The following is a 17,827-nucleotide window of genomic DNA, read 5'->3' on the forward strand; positions in this document are numbered from 1 at the left end:
CCATACACTTAGACTCCCTAGAACGTAGTACAATAGAATAAATGTTGCATTATTTGTTACAACCTAAATGTAATGTAATTATGGAAGATGTAATGTCCTTCTGTAACTGATGTTTCCTGTTACATTAAAATAGTTTGATCAATGCCTCAGATCATTTTTTTAATGGTATTCTTTTCCTTTTTTCCAGACCATACTGTAGACTGGTATTCTCTTTGTGTGTGTATGTTCATTGTACTTTTATTAAAGGTACAATTATTTGTGACTTAAAAAGATTAAAAATAATTTTTTTTAAAGTGTTTATATCCCTCTCTAAAATAGCTGAAAGAAGGATTCATCAACAGCAAGCTTGATTTTATTAATCTAAATGGACTTCAAATAAGCAGTTCTTATCAAAACATTTCTTAAAGCAGTGCTGATTTTTTTTTCCCGAGGGATGTACAAGAAAATGGTAATTGAAACACATTTTTCTATCCATGAAATAATGTGTTTCAGTGAAATAAAAAAAATAAAAAAAACAAGATTATCCACATCATTTGACATTTCGCCCCTTTAGAATCAGTAATGTTTAAATATTTTGTTTATTGATGGAGAGGCAGGAAGGACGTGAATAGTCAAGAGAGACCGCAGATGTTTAAGCTTGGTGTGTTTGTTTCGAAGTTCATACAAGGCTCACTACACCACAGGACTTTGCATAGACAGTTTATTATATTGTCCTTTCCAGATCCTCACTTCACTCTACTGGGACCTCTTCCATTGGGGTGGGGCTGCTACAGCAAAAGGCTGTCCTGTACCCAGTGTCCAGTCATACACTGTTAGTTCTGGATCTCCCTCAGCAGCCAGCTGTGAGCCTGCCAGTAAAGAATCTGCTTGAATTTCACACTTCTGCTTATCTTCCATTAGTCCATTTCCAGAGAGAGTTGCCCCCCTCCCTCTCCCCATTCCTCATGTACAACTGCAATCAAAATTGTAAATATGCCCCTATTTCCAGGCTTAGTTTTGGATCCCAGCCTGGTAACTTGTAATGCATAAGGCTGGCATTGTAGTAAACTGCTTGTGGCGTACAAAGACACTGCAAGACCTCCATAAACCAACAGACTCTGACTGTCTCCATAAATGCAGTGTTTTTTATCATTGAAAGGCTGATTGCATGTGTGTGCCTATTGAGTTACTATGGGTTTGTTGGCACCAATTTATATGTACAGTATATTGAAAACTGAAGTTGTCTCTTTTTTTTTTTTTTAACTGTACGTGTCATCAAAATTTCAGGGCTGAAATAAGACTAATATTGCATACTGTAACAGTTGACCCAGTCTTGTTACGGCAATTAACGTAGTTCCATCTTTCCCTCCTTATTATGTAACATAATTTATTTCCTGGCTGGTTCAAACTACCTAGTTTTTACTTAGAAATGTGTAATATTGAGCTTTGCTGATTTATCTTCATGGTATTTAGCATATTCAGGTATTCAGTTGAAACTGTCTTTAGCTTTGACTTCCTTGTTCCTTGTTGATAGATACTGATTAAAGCGCCTAATAGTGCCCAGCTACTGTCAGTCTAGCTTCAGTGAATTTATTTCTTTTGCTGATATAAAATAAATAATAAATAGCCGTGCTTTAGAATGGTTCTGTCTCTGTTCACTCCTGTGTGCTCCAGTTACAACATAGTGATTTCTTTTGAAAGTTGGAACATTATAATAATGAGAATGCACGAAGTCCCAGCTCTATTTTTCTTATTCCTTGATGTAGTTTCATTAATTGAAGAATAACACATGATATTGCATTCTACCACTGCTAGTTCTGGTTGTCCTTAATTCAAAAAATGTGTATGTAAAATAGCTGATCTCATTCCAGAATGGAACTACCCAAGACACATTTGAAAGATTAAACACGGCTGTATTTGACTGAAAAATATGCTAGTGTCTTTCAATTTGTTTATATTGGCAATAACCAAAAACGGTCTTCTGTTAGCTTGCCATAAACAATATAACAAGAACATCTTGTCATATCACGTTTTGTTTTTGGTGTCTGTTAGCCTTTCTTGTAAAGCATACTGCCAATGTTATCTATTATTAAATAGGAAGTGGAAACTTTTTGCTGTTCATTTTCATTAGGCTTCCAAGTCAATATCTCCTGTGATGAAAAGGACATTGCCCACTTTTGATATGCACAGACAGCATAGCATAGCATCATGTCTCTGACTGACCGATTCAGTTTGAGTCAAACTCTACAGCAGTCAGCTGACATTTTTATTAAAACCCTGGCCTTAAAAAAGGAAAGACCGAAGCAGTTGTCATAGAATAACTGTAGCTAGAAGATGCATCTAGTGAACTTGGAGACATCAGTCACCCTGGCTAGCATAACATTCTTGACCTTTTGTAAACATTGTAAACTGTAGATATTGAATGGGATACACCAGAATTGACTGTCCTTTTACAGGTATTCGAAGGGGATGCATCCTGCTACTATACATTATTTACACTTATGGGCTACATCAATGGTTTTACAAACTTAAATTTTGATGAGGAAAATAACAATTTGAATGTTACAAAACTAGTAACAAACAACTGTTTGCTAGCTTAGAAGTTTAGTAACATTAGCCTTTTGTTCATTCAAAAAAGTGGTGTAAATTGCATGTTGGTATAAAGACTTTGATAAATATTGCTCAGTGTGTCATAAACATAATAAGAGAGTAACAGTCATATTCTTAAATACATACATATGCCAGCATGTAATGGCCAACATTGCTTATCCTCCGAGCACTTTCCATATTTACACAGTTATACCGCATACCGCAAACAGAAAAATTAAGATATATTTCTCGGTTTTATTTTTAGAGTACTAAATGTGCTTAAAACATAGTACATGTTTTCCATATGGCCTACTGCAAATCCCAGTCACACAAACTGGCAACCTGATAAGAAAGGCTTTCTTCAAGTTTTAAAAAATGACTGTGACATCACCCTTTGATCTTGTGATTGATTAAGTCTACGAATCATCTAATTAAAAGTAGCTGAGTGGCGTACGGGGCAGATATATTGTTGACTAACAAGCCTGCAGTTTTGGATATGAATCCATAGAAAACTGTTGATTTATCAATTAAACCACTCAGAACAATTCAACAATAAAAGCAAATAGCATTTTATTACGCAACAATCATTTCAACAATTAGTTACGGTATTTCAAACATAACACTCAGAAAAGGACTTGTGATTTTAGCGTGTTATACTGTTTGCTGAAAGTGATAACATTATACATGTTATTAACATAATAATAAAAAAAAAAGTTTTCATAATTCCAAATTGTGGCAAAGCATCTTTATTTACAGCAGGGGGCTTCAACCCTGGTCCTGGAGCGCTAACGGGTCTTCTGGTTTTTGTTTCAACCGAGCTCTCAGTTACTTCTTTGAACCAATTATTGGCTTAATTAGTCAAGATTAACATGTGTTCTAGATCTTTATCCATTGATGACATAAAGACCTGTAAAACTTTTATTGGAGATTGGGGCTCTCCAGAACCAGGGTTGGAGACCCCTGACTTACAGTATAACTTTGAATACAGTTCTGGGTTCCTAACACTATCTGTGGTGGATAAAGCACTGGCAATAACAAAGGATGGGTTTAAACAGGACGGTCGAATCCAGGCTATGTCATTCCCGACCATGACCGGGGGTTCCTAGGGGCGGTGGCGCACAATTGGCTGAGTGCCGCCTGGGTAGGGAGGGCTTAGGTCAACAGGGCAATCTACGGTTCACCGCACACCAGCAACCCCTGTGTGTTGTCCTCCGGCACTATAGGTCTGGTGGGCTCGCTGTGGATCCGCAGTGTTAAAAATATCGGCTTGGCTGGAACACGATTTGTAAACATCCTATACACAAAGTCAATGGGGGGTGGGGGGGGGGGGGGGGGGGGGGGGGGTTGCAGGGGGGTGGTGGGGGGGGGGGGGGGGGGGGGGGGGGGGGGGGGGGGGGGGGGGGTTGCATTGGGATAAAAATAATAATTGGGCATTCCAAATTGGGGAGAAAACTGGGGTAAAAACCATTGGCGAAGACAAAAAATAATAATAATAATAATAATAATAATAATAATAATAATAATAATGAATAGTAACCCTAACTTTCAGTCAGACTGCTAATCCGGTTTACTGACTTTAAATATATTGGAACGACCCTGGGTCTGCTGTAACCGTGCTCTTGAAGGTTCTGTGATCCAGGGTCAAAAGTTCAACTGCAGCAGGTGTTCAGTGACGTCAGAGATGGGAGAATCGTAACCAAGCAGAAGCTCGGCTTGCCATGCGAGCGGGACCCAGTTGCAACATTGTTGGCACAAATCAGGGGATGAGATGTTGCAACCATCAGGGGATCGAGAGTGGGAGCCGTATACGATGGGAAAGTACAGGGGGAAAAGTAGCTGCTGCTGAGACCAACAGGCTGCTGCTAGAATAAAAAGAACAGACAGAGATTGGAGAAGAAGAAACAGCCAAGGTGAGCCGGACTAAAAAGAACCAGAGACTGCACTTAGCTGGCTGTAGCACACGGCCAAAACAGTGTGCTTTGGTCTCTTTTATTTTATTATTTGTCACAGCCTGGATAGCACTACACTGTTGTAGTTGTACCACTGGCTTGTAAAGCAGCACTCTTTACCTGCCAAGTGTACAGTCCTGGCTTAATAAATCACTAATTTGAGAACCTGCAAAACCTGCAGAGCCTTCTTCAATTCCACGCAACACTACAATATTATTTACTAATCATAGATGTAATATACTTTCTTTTAACAAACACCAAATATTCAGGTCTATTTTCTAGTCTACAGTCAGGTCCTTACCTTCACACAGACATCTATTGTCTTTGAAACTTGTCCTTTTATACTGCCTGGCTTGTTAAATTAAAAACAGGTCTATAAGCTTAACTGATTGGCAGGATAGCTGTGGCATTCTGGGAGATGTAGTTTTTAATTCCTCATTTAAACAGCAGGAAGTACATTTCTTTTTTCCACCCATATTATTTTTAATGCCTACCTTACATTCCAGGGTAAAAACTATTTGGGGTCGTATGTATCTCCCTTCTACAATTTTCCCCCATATTCTACCACAAAATTAATTTCAACCCCCCTTCTGATTTTTATTTCACATCTTTTTTGGATAGGTTCAGAAACAACAATGTCATCATCACTTAGTAAATCTCCATTAATTACACAGACGTTAGATTTAAACTCAGCTTTTACAAGCTTAAAGTCCACTTACATTTTGCCTAAGTACTTCTCAAAAACCGACCTGATATGATATTCCCACAATGTGAGAGACAAACATTTTAACTGTTTGAACTAAGCATAACAAAAGAGCAAAAACCAAATACAATTACCAAATTAACCAATCAATTAAATCTCATTCTCAAACAAGTATCAACTGGGGAGAAAAGTTGTAAGTGGCACGAACAACTAAGTGCTGAATGGGTAAAATCAAAATCCACATTTTCTCATGCCTAACACTCTCTTGTGCATCCTTTTTTACATATCGTTGTTTATCCTTACTTACATGCTCCTATAGCAGAAATACAATGTCAAGTTATCTTTCTGTAAGTATTTTTAGAAATACCTAACTCATCCAGCCAGAGCTAACAGGAATAGCTACTTTTGTTAACTAATAGTTTCTGTTGTTGTGTGTGACTTGCCTCAGATAACACAGAGACGGACCCCAGAAATATAAATAAAACATCTTTATTGCAGTGATAACTCATGAAATCGTAACAGAGTTAATTTACTTTTAATCCTGCTGCACAGTTAACAGTAGGAACGATGTCAACATGTCAAAATGTGGTCAACACAAGTGTTGGCATTCCAAGACCTGATTCAGATGTGTTGGGTTTGCCAAGTGATATCAACACTAGAGCAGGGTGTCTGCTTCTTTTTACAGTACCAGCCTGTGGGTAAAAGCTTCAAAATGGAAATCGACATATTAATTAGCAAGGATGAATTGTGTGTGGCTTTTCTGGGCTCATAAAGATCAGTACTCTCTCTCTCTCTCTCTCTCTCTCTCTCTCTCTCTCTCTCTCTCATATAGAAACTGATGTTTCTTTATCCAGCTTTCTTACACATTTATGCTTTGGTTACATTTACAGTTCCATTTTTTCTTCGTAAGAATGATCAGTGTTTTGCAAATATGGTACCAATTACAAAACAAAGGGGAAGACATGTTTAAAGAATCAGTGTGCAGCACTATTGGAGTAATGAACTAGTTAAAGTTGCCAGTGTGTTACAATACATATTTCCATTAGTTCATTAGCAACACTCAGCAACAAGAAAGGTACCAGCTGAGCTTTGCCTCATAGCTTCAACAGTTAAGGTAAGCATAGTTATAAATGAAGGGGATATGGACTGCTTAATGAAGGTCAACTTTATAATAATGGACCTCATGAAACTGCAACAAAAATGTATAGGAAATATACTGAGCTGATTATCACAGTGCCATTGTTTCACATAAAGAAGCAAACACATCGAGTTTAAGGTTAACCCTCTGTGTGCCAGCTCCTTCACTGGACTCAGTTTCCAAATTCTTGAATCATAATTCTTCATCTTTTATGCTACTATTTGGCACTGGAAGTAAAAGCAGCTGAGCTCCAAATATTGATGTATTTCAATGCTGACATAACCCTATTAGCAGAACTGGCTGCTCAGGGATGGCAAGTAATGTTCTTTTGCATGGGTAATATTGTTGCTTGATGTCTCTTAACTGTTAACAGAAAACAGCACATCAGCAATATGGACCCATTTCTACAAGTTATACACTGAATGTATCCAAACATATTCGGTGTCCTGTAATTGTGTTGAAAGTGAAAGAATTATTAGTCTCAAACAGAAACATGTGTCCATTAGACCCAGTTAGCTGTTGATAAATTTAAAACTGGATTAAGCAATGTCAATCCTCAACTACATAATACTGAGCATTTCAATTTTAAAGTTTTTTTTATTATTATTATTATAGACAATTGCATAATTAATATTTAACATAAAAAGCATGTTTTTTTGAAGATCGTTGATCTTTCATGAACGTCATATACATTTCTATAATTAAAATGTTTAAAGACAGTTGAACCATTCACAACCTTGGAAGAAAACAAAATATTTTCAATAGTACCAGCCCGCGATATGTAAGAATATTCTTCATCAAATACGAAGCTAAATCAGAAATATGCATTATTGTTGATGTTTGGTGCACTGGAATCAAAATAGAATATTTGAACCTTTTTCAAAAGTCACGAGTTGGGTTTTTTTTTTTTTTTTGGTAGCACTGAAATTATTTCCATTCACTGCATTGGCATTCCAGTGTCAATGTATTTCAGAGCTTGTTACCAATAGTCAAAAACCTCGTAGCCTATAGAAAGCAATTGCTCTTAATTCAGTAAGGGGTTGTCTCTATGTATGTACACGTTTACAGAAATGTCCACACACTCGTTTTCATCTTTTCCTCCACCAGATTCGGGATAGCATTTTTATTCTAAAATGGTAGGGTATATTGTGTCATTGTATATGTGCTGTATTCTCATTTATTCTCACATTAAAATGTATAAACAGGTTTGTGAAACACCTCCTTCGAAACTGTAAATCACTGCAGTATTACCTCAATATACAAACAGCAGTTGAATGTTACACTCCCGAACAAAGTACAGCAGCACTAATAGTTCAATTTAATAGAACATGAGATAAAAGGTGCGTTTACACTGTCACAAATATTCCAGATCGAGATGATAAGAGCACGAATTCTGGTCACTTTTTGCTAGTGTAAAAGGTACTGAACACGTTCCAGAATCCGTCCGTTTGTCAAATGTCGAGTTCGTATTCAGGACTGAGATGACAAGAGAACGGATTCAGGTCACTTTTTTCAATGTAAACGCGCTAAGAACTTATTCAGGAAAGATTGTTGAACTCCAACTCCAACTCCAATTGTTTTGTATTACAGATTTTGTAAACAATGTATGAAGGACGCGTGTGCAACTTCACTGATAAATAAAGCAGGATTTTAATATCTATTTGAAGTGAAGACAGGATCCAATGAGCACTAAATGGGCAGCGGAAAAATCTGTCAGGGAGTCAGCTGCTTCTATTTTTTTATTATTTTTTATTACCCCCGCAAAGTACACAAGCTCAGAGTCTGCTCCTGTGAGAAGTAACCCCGCTGTTTCAAGCAAGTGTAACTCACCGCTCCGATACAGACTGTACCAGAATCCTACCGGAAAGATTCTGGAGCTTTAGTATAAACGCACCTAATGCTAGAGAGCACATACAGACTCAGAAGTCGTACTCTAGCAATGTTGTACATCTCCCATTATTGTACCGCAACAATGGTACTGTACAGTACTACCATTCACTTGAGGCTCCTGTATACACCATTCCATTCAAGACTTCGCACTATGAACATTTTGTTTTAGGTCACAAATAAAAAAAATAAGATTAATACCATCACCACCACTACTACTACTACTAATAATAATAATAATAATAATAATAATAATAATAATAATAATAATAATAATAATAATAATAATGTAGTTTTATAGTTCCCACAATTACATATTTATTTGTATTATTATCGAGACATTTCAAGCTACTATTATACATGCTTAATATAATTTTGAATCATCATCATCAGATTAATAATAATATGCTCAGAACAGTGGGGGTTAAGCTAGAAAATCCTCCCGTCTTTCTGAACCATCTGTGCCAGCCCTGCTCCCAGCTTACCCTGTGCTCGCCAGCAGCAGCGATAGCGGAGAGACCATCTGTACCTGTCCCACAGGTCCATAGGTAGCATTAATTATTTAAAATGTAAAACACTTTGAAAAGTAAATGTTTATCTATCAGTCTGCAGCACATGGGTACAGTGTTGTCAAAACGTATTGGTTCTATATATTTTTTAATGTATTATGTAGACAACGGGTGGTATAAGGTACTGTAAGGCGAACAAGGGCATTTGTAATCGAGGTGGCTGCACTTTTTGTGGCTATTCTAAATAAATAAGTACCGTACATGTACCTTTTCTATCGCTAAACATCCAACGATGTTTCTTTACTAAATATGTAGACCTATAGAATCAAATCCTACCTATTCGTTTCTGTTGTGCAGGTAAAAATTTATAATGGATACTCTATTGCATTTTTTTTTTAGCATATCATTGTATTAGGACGGGCAATAACCCCTTCAGTCACTTTTTTTTTTTAAATGTATTTTTTATTTAATTTATTTTTTAAAATTAAAACTGGTTGTGTAAACTATAGCTAACAAGAAGTTGCTCTGACAAGACTTACACGTATTATAAACTATAGCACAGAAAACCTAGCAGGTCACTTATACATTCAGTGACCATTTAAAGCATGTACACATACGAGCACTTATTAACTAAGTTGTTGTTTGTTTGTTATTTATTTACTTCACGTTTTGCTAAATTTCCACTGAGAAAATTAATACATGTATGATATTTTAATAATCTAGGCTTGCTAAAGGCAAAAGAACCACAAAAATGCGCAATAATAAGGTTCCTCTTCATTACACACGTTGAGTATTTTTGTACTAAATGTGTGAAAGTGTGTGAATATTGTTCAATTTCTGTTGAGGACCCTGAACATTACCTTGTATTAGGAATATTGTAAAATATGGATGATCCCTAGATAGACTATGGCATCTGTTTCAAGGCTCCTCCCTCCTTTCCATATGAAGGAGAGACAGTGGAGCGCCTGGAAACCGGTCTGAGCAGAGCTGCGGGATTGACACAAATGGTCGGACTGAGAGAGCTGCAGGGTATTGTATTTTGTCTGGTCTGTTTAAAATCTGATTTCTGGTAAAAATTGCATGGAGAAAAGGATACGAGAACAGAGAGAACCAACGAATGAACAGGAGTTAATCTTGGCAAAGTTTAGCTCAGCAGCGAACTAAACGGGAGAGAAAAAGAATCAACGAAATAAATCGGAGAACTGGTTCTTAAAAAAGAAACAGCAAAGTATGGCTTGGCACAGTTGCTTTCATAAACTTAGTAGGATGCTGTTGCCGACATTATCTTTACTGATTTTAGGGTTATGTGGTGCGCGTGGACAGTACGGGGACCGCGGACTTTCTGTCCCAGAGCATGGATTTTGCCAGCCTATTTCTATACCACTTTGCACCGATATCGCTTACAACCAGACCATCATGCCCAATTTACTGGGGCATACGAACCAGGAAGATGCCGGGCTAGAAGTTCACCAGTTTTACCCGCTCGTAAAAGTGCAGTGTTCCCCAGATCTGAAGTTTTTCCTGTGCTCTATGTATGCACCGGTATGTACCGTGCTAGAGCAAGCTCTACCCCCGTGCCGATCCCTTTGCGAGAGAGCGAGACAGGGCTGCGAGGCACTGATGAACAAATTCGGCTTCCAGTGGCCTGATAGCTTGGCATGTGAATCTTTTCCCGTTCACGGAGCTGGCGAGTTGTGCGTGGGACAGAACAAGTCTGATAAAGGAAGCCCCACGCACAAACCTAACGAATCCGTACCAGATGAAATCATTACTGACAAGTACCCCAGGGACCACTTCACATGCCCCAAGTTTTTGAAGGTCCCCACGTATTTGAACTACCACTTTATGGGGGAGAAAGACTGCGGTGCTCCCTGTGAGCCTTTGATATCCAGCGGAATGATGTACTTCAGTCAGGAAGAGCTAAAGTTTTCCAGGATTTGGATTGGGATTTGGTCTGTTTTGTGTTGTGCTTCCACATTGTTTACTGTCCTCACCTACTTGGTTGACATGAAGAGGTTCAGTTACCCCGAGCGCCCCATCATTTTCCTGTCTGGCTGTTACACCATGGTGGCTATAGCCTACATTGCTGGATTTCTGCTCGAGGATAAAGTGGTTTGTAATGACAAGTTTAACGATGACGCTTACAGAACAGTGGCCCAGGGCACCAAGAAAGAAGGCTGTACCATCTTGTTTATGATGCTGTACTTTTTCAGCATGGCAAGCTCTATCTGGTGGGTCATCCTGGCCTTGACTTGGTTCTTGGCAGCAGGGATGAAGTGGGGGCATGAAGCTATTGAAGCCAACTCGCAGTATTTTCACTTAGCGGCATGGGCTGTGCCAGCTATCAAGACCATCACTATTTTGGCAGTGGGGCAGGTGGATGGTGACGTCCTCAGCGGGGTGTGCTTTGTGGGGATCAATAATGTGGATGCCCTGCGAGGATTTGTCCTGGCACCCCTCTTTGTCTACCTTTTTATTGGCACCTCGTTTCTGCTGGCAGGCTTTGTTTCACTGTTTCGGATCCGAACAATAATGAAACACGATGGCACCAAGACTGAGAAGTTGGAGAAGCTCATGGTTAGGATAGGCATTTTTAGCGTCCTCTACACTGTCCCTGCTACTATCGTCATTGCTTGCTATTTTTATGAACAGGCTTTTCGGGAACAGTGGGAGAAAAGCTGGCTTAGCCAAACCTGCAAGGCCTATGCAATCCATTGCCCTCCCAACAATTATCCACACATGACTCCAGACTTCACAGTCTTCATGATTAAATATCTCATGACCTTGATTGTGGGGATCACCTCAGGGTTTTGGATATGGTCGGGTAAAACACTAAATTCTTGGAGGAAATTTTACACAAGACTAGTGAATAGTAACCAAGGGGAAACAACAGTGTAAAACAATTGTATTGTTAAGCCTTTTTTTTTTTTTTTTTAAACAAACAATATATTTCTTTTTTTTTTTCTTGGAGATCTGACACTCGTTTTATACTGTATGTTTTGTTGTAAATAGCATCTGTAAGATTTTTTTGTAAGTATATATTTGTATTTAAAAAAAAAAAAAGAACAAACATGAAAACTCACTTTGAATGTTTTGTAAAAAAAAAAAAAAATGAAACAGATATTGAATACTTTCTATACTTAGCCAATCAAGTCATATTATTAGTCGTTCCAAGTACAAAAGCAGGGCATACGCCAAGCTTCAAAGTTGATCATTGTGCCTAGCAGCATGACTGTCTCAGAGTTTAAACAAAAAAAACAGGACTTAATATGGACCCAGAGGAAGCGATTATTATTATTAGTATTAATAATCTTGCAAAGGACTAGTTCTTCCTGTGGGTCCTAATGCCATCTGATGTAAAATGCTGAAGCGTGTTTTAAGTCATTTAAAATAAGTGAAAGACTGCTTGGAAGACCAGTCAGTAATAATTCACTTGCATTTTAAGAAACCATTCACAGGAGTGAGACATTATACTTTAGTATACTTTTGAGATGGGGGGAATTTAATTTACAAATCAAATAAGTGCTGCACAGTTTATTCCTTATCAAAGCCTTCTGCAACAGAACATTGGATTATCATGCTAAGGTTCTATTTTGAATCAAATGTATAGGCAAAAAAAGCAAAACAAAACAAAAAAACCAAAAAACTACACAGGACACTAACCTCTTCCTTCACAAATTCTTTTGCTAGTTTTGTACAGCCAATATAAAACTTTATATTTTCCTCTCAAAAATGTTTAAAGGTTCCTTTCCAAACTTCCCTACAATAGGAAAGTTTGTGAACTTCAAAATGAATTCTTAAGATGTTAATAACAAAACTTGTTTTTTTTATGTTTCCAAACATGAAAGAAAATAAATAAATAAATAAATGGAGAAGCTTTGCCTTTTTGCATTATTTAAAAAAAAAAATAAAAAAATATTTTCGTTTTAACAGCATTGGGGTGACCTTTTGCATATATATATATATATATATATATATATATATATATGAAGATATATATAATAGTATTTTATTTTTTTAAACTAAGGCAAATGTCTTGAGAACAATCTTGAACCATTCAATAAACCATTCAATTTACTATTAATATAATATACTATATTTAGACAGATTAATCTTTCAAAAACCCACAGTGCAATATTGAGACATGTTTAATATGATACATTTTATATCATATGTCTATGGATCTGTTTTTAATACAGTATTTTGGATTATGATTTAAATGAAAACATATTTACCAGCAGTTATTAAAGAGGCATCAAGGTCACAGATCAAGGGTAGCGGGATTCAAATATTTGACTCTAATAACCCAATTTTTGCCTCTTATACAATATTAGTTGTGTGGGTTTTTTTTGTATTTAATATAAAAGATTAATGCTCTTTAACAGAAAATTGAGCACAGTTGTGTTTTTATTAATAGTTCAGTTGCTTTGTTTATTTAAATGTTATCATTTTTGTTTAGGAAGTACTAAAATGTACCAGTCTTTTTGTTATTTGTATAAGATGGTGGCTGATTGTCCAGCTGCACTTGTCTTTAAGAGGCCACCTGAACAGCTGAAATACTAAGAGGCGGACAGATGGAAAATGCCTCTGTTTGAAAGGGTGAGGCTATAAAAAGCACACCAGAAATATAATGTATAGCACTCTTTTTGCATTTTTAACGCTATTCTATTAGATGACGGATCCAAATTTGATTGTATTTTTTTCTATCAATTTCAGTGCTGTCATTTATTTTAAAGGAATGTTAAATATTCCATCTTCTCCCAAAAGGGATTTAAAAATCTCTTAACATGCTTCCCAGTGCACTTTGTATGCCGAGCAATGAATTATTTTTACATAGCTTTTTAAATTCCCTTTTCTAATTCGACCTGCGTCTTGTATTATGAGTTTCTCCTACACAGGCATCAGTTGCATTTATACTAACTTCTACCAATGCTGTGCCTTCAGTTCCTGCAAATAACACAGCAAAATGTGTAAATGTGAAGGCAAGCCATGCTCTTGTAATCACCATCCGAGGAGGCGTTAGGACCGAAGGGAGAGGCTTTGCCAGCACAGCTTTGTCTTGCTGTGCACAAGTATAAAGAATTTACACAGTAGCCAGATGATTTATTGCACAAATACTGTTTACTTTGAGCACAGTGTCTAGTTTTAAAACCAGATTGTTGTGTAAGCCAGATATTAAAAGATAATTTTGACATTTATAACAAAGTTGTTTTTTTAGAAGACTTCTGCTTCCATTTCACAGACATTGGTTTGCTGTAAAATGCTCTTCTGCATGGTTGCTTTGAGTTTAATCATTTATCGTACAAACATACAAATGCCTGTAATAAATAAACTGCACGGCTTCCATACACTTGATAAGCAAACATGTTATCTGATTTTTTTTTTTTTTTTTTTTTTTTTTTATGTTATTCCTGTTTCACTGTCACAGAATTTTTTTTTATATTTATAGAGTAATAAAAGGTTTATATATTTCATATTTTTAATTTCTCTAAAAAAATTAAAATACCCACTTTTTGTACAAAACTTAAATTGAGTCTGTAATTTATAGTTGTGGTATTTGGGGGATTGAATGCTGTTGTTAATTAGGGCTGTCTATAAAAATGTCACCTGAAAGTAAAATTTAACAGCATTTTCCAGAATGCCTTGAAAGGCGGCTTTTGTTGGAGGAGAAACTGCTTCCACGGAGTGCTGCTTTGACACCTGTAGAGTAAGGCCGGATAGCTGAGCACACATGGCACAAAAACCATTGTCCACTTCCCAAGAGGGTTTGTCTTTACGTTCAAGAGACTTAACACAATGGACAGAACACTTAATCTCACTTAAATAAATGGTAACCTGTGTTAAAACTGCTCAATATAGACACAAACTCATAATGTTATTTGAAGTGTCCCTACTATTTACTGTAGCAGTTTTGTGGCATTAACTTCTATTTTAAGAAATAAACAGCACACTTTTTATTGAGGTAAAGAAAAATAATAATAATCTTGGTTATTTTTGTCTTGTTACCATAAATGAAAAGCCTTACTTTTCAAGTGTATGCCAGCCAAAGAGTTAGATTTGACACAACTACCTAAGTGCCAAGTGGGTTTTTAGGAATCTGTCAATACTTTTGTGATAGACAGCTTAATGGTTTACATTTATTAAATTAATGATTGGCACAAGCTCCCATTGTAATTATGATCGCTTGTAAAGTTGACTATTTTATTATCTATAATAGATTACCAGCCATTAAAACTCAGAATTGCTTTATTTTATTTATTTTTTGGTTAATATATGGTCCTAACCGTCAATAGCTATATTTGAACGTCCATAAAAAAAAAAAAAGTTGGGATAATTTTTTTAACACCATGTTGTATAAAGCAGTCTTTTTTGGGAGAATTGGGGCTATACTGTTCTGTTGGATCTGAAACATAGGCCTACATCTTAAACATGTACCTCCCGAGCTGCATGTGTTATTTCTTCTTTTGTATACTTAACCCTTTGTACAATAAACATGTCACTGTTTATATTTCATATTTAAACTGTGCTTATTTATTTTTTAGCAAATTACAAACTTTAACATAATCTGCAGTATTTAGTGAACCTAAGGCTTTAGTAACTTTCCGAGTGTTAAATACCTTGTTGACAGATGAGCAGCCTGTGTTGATTATTAAATGATAAATTCCACTGCACTGTATTTTTTAATCACTAAGACCGTCACATAAACTGATCCAGCAGTGATACCAAACAAGCCAAGACAGGCTTCCTATTCAAAGTAAAATGAATACTGGTTTACAACACTGCTTTACAGACTTGACATTTAACAGAGGCTGCCATTTTAAACATAACCTTTAAGGTAACAGAAAACATAAAACAGTCTGCCCCATTTTCTGCGATGAAAGATGCACTATGGTTTAGAGTATTTGTGCTGGTAGAAAATATGATTCTGTTTTGTTTTTGTTTTTTATAACTTATATATTCTCATTCCCTCTGTTCTATAAACACTGTGTCTTTTTGTTTGTTTTTTTGTTGTTTTTTTTTTTGGGGGGGGGGGGGGGGGGTTGTATACGACTATTGTTAGTCACTGTCACCAAGGTTATTATAAAACACAAAGGCTTGTCAGGAAGTGTTTATGAATACCAGACTGAGGAACGTTTGCACACAGCATTCCTGCCCTTTCTGCCGCGCTCCACTACTGCATTGGAATTGTTTTACTAAACAAAGACAGAAGTAAACAAGTTACTTTCCTTACTGCAATACACTCTGAGCATGAGGGGGACCATATTTCAGCGAAACTTTAGCATTGCCTTTTTTTTTCATATTAGTTTTAAATTACTCTTTGGTACCTGTTCACACAAATGAGGTGTTTTATACAGAGCATGATAGGGTTGTGCATAGATCTGTTGTATCCTAAAATCATATACATTTGTGAATTGCATTACACTACAGTGCACAGAATAATACTCATACCTTCTAAGAATTTAGCCCACTGGAAAAAAATAGAGTATATTACTTTTTAAAGGACTATGCATGTTTAAAATTAAACATTAATTAACATAAAGTGGGCCATATTTCCAATTAGTTTAGTTATTAAATACAATTTAGGGGGATCCCACGACGTTACTGACAAAATACTAGGTTCACAGCAATAAAGAAGAATTTAAACAAACATTTTTAAAAGAACAAGAAAATAAATACAAGGAGCAAAACACTAAATGACATAAACCTCACAGTCGGATCTGTGTTCAGTGGGAGTGCGACAGGACAGCGTTGTGGGCCCTGGTGCTATTGGCAGGATAGAGACTCAGAGACAAGGAACACTGCAGTTGAGTGCTTACGTGCACTTTTATACAAATACAAAATACAAAACAGAAAGTTACACGGGCCAAAACTATATACAAAACTGTTCAGGCTGGGCAGAGCCTTCACTGAACTTGAATTATAAAAATGCAGAACAGTATATATAATTAATTAATTAAAAAAAAAAAAAAAAAAAAAACCATCCAGACTCACCAAAACACCTCTTAAACACCACCACCAAACAAAGGCGTTCTTCCTCTTTTTATTCCATGTGGTTGGACCTTAATTAATCATCAATTATTAAATAAAGGCTCCAGCCACATTCCCACATGTTTTTGGCATGGTTAGGAAATTAACCCCATCCCTGCCAACCATCACCAAAACACCACAAAACAATATTTACAGGCAGTGCCCTGCCCTGCCACAGGGAGAAAAAAGAGAATTTCACCAGTTACCTGAAAAAGGGGACGACTTGGAACCAAGTTCTCTCCAAAGCATTCTTGTCCTTTACAGACATAACTATGAATGCAGCACTTTCTACAGGATGGCAAGCCAAATAATCATTTATCTCAAATTGCATTTTAAGATATCTTGAAATATTTAGAGATATCTGTAAAACATTTCAAGAGATCTCAAATTGAATTCCAGATATATTTAATTGTGTAGTTTTTATGATATCTAAAATTATTTTAAAGATATTGTAAAATGAATTAGAGATATCTTCAAATATTTAGAGATATCTGGAAATGATTTAAAGATATCTTTAAATATTTAGAGGTATCTCTAACTGAATTTGAGATATCTCTAAATGATCATTTGGCTTGCCATACTACATCAGTCTTTCGCAGTTTACACAAGCACAATAAACTATCATCCAAACAAAAACAGTCCATTTGTGTTTGGTCCGGCATTGGCCATGGACAGAATACCTGGCCCGGTGTGCTGCAGTTTGAAGTTCTCATCTGGAAACCTTGCACCATAGATTGACTTCCCTCCCTCCAAAAAAGAAAAAATAAATAACTAAATAAAGTAGTAGTCGTAGTAGTAGCATTTTGTATTATGCGCTTTGTTGTTTCATTTATTTTTACGTACAGTACTTTGTATAATTAGGACAGGAAACAAACCGGAGACTAGTTATCATCATGCCTGTATTGCAAGAAAGAGAGATCATACAGTATATGTAGGTTACTGTACATCAGCGTGATTTTAAAAATGGTAAATTCCTGTAGTGCAACAACCATGTAAGACACATAACAAGCAATTATATCTACCTAGGCATACGTTTTCATTTCTG

The 17,827-nt window shown here is 36.4% G+C and overlaps 2 protein-coding genes across 2 annotated transcripts in view; both read left to right on the top strand.

Annotated features, from left to right (window-relative positions):
• The window catches only part of LOC121315014 (cyclin-dependent kinase 14), a 233,186-nt gene that overhangs the window by 186,396 nt on the left and 28,963 nt on the right, over positions 1-17,827 (top strand). The gene's annotated exons all lie outside the window — the stretch shown is intronic.
• LOC121315013 (frizzled-1-like) lies at positions 9,718-11,686 on the top strand. The gene has a single exon (XM_041248846.1). The coding sequence runs from the start codon at positions 9,985-9,987 to the stop codon at positions 11,650-11,652; it is 1,668 nt and encodes a 555-aa protein (XP_041104780.1). The 5' UTR covers positions 9,718-9,984; the 3' UTR covers positions 11,653-11,686.

This window comes from Polyodon spathula, chromosome 4 (assembly GCF_017654505.1).
Source record: "Polyodon spathula isolate WHYD16114869_AA chromosome 4, ASM1765450v1, whole genome shotgun sequence".
Lineage (NCBI taxonomy): Eukaryota > Metazoa > Chordata > Actinopteri > Acipenseriformes > Polyodontidae > Polyodon > Polyodon spathula.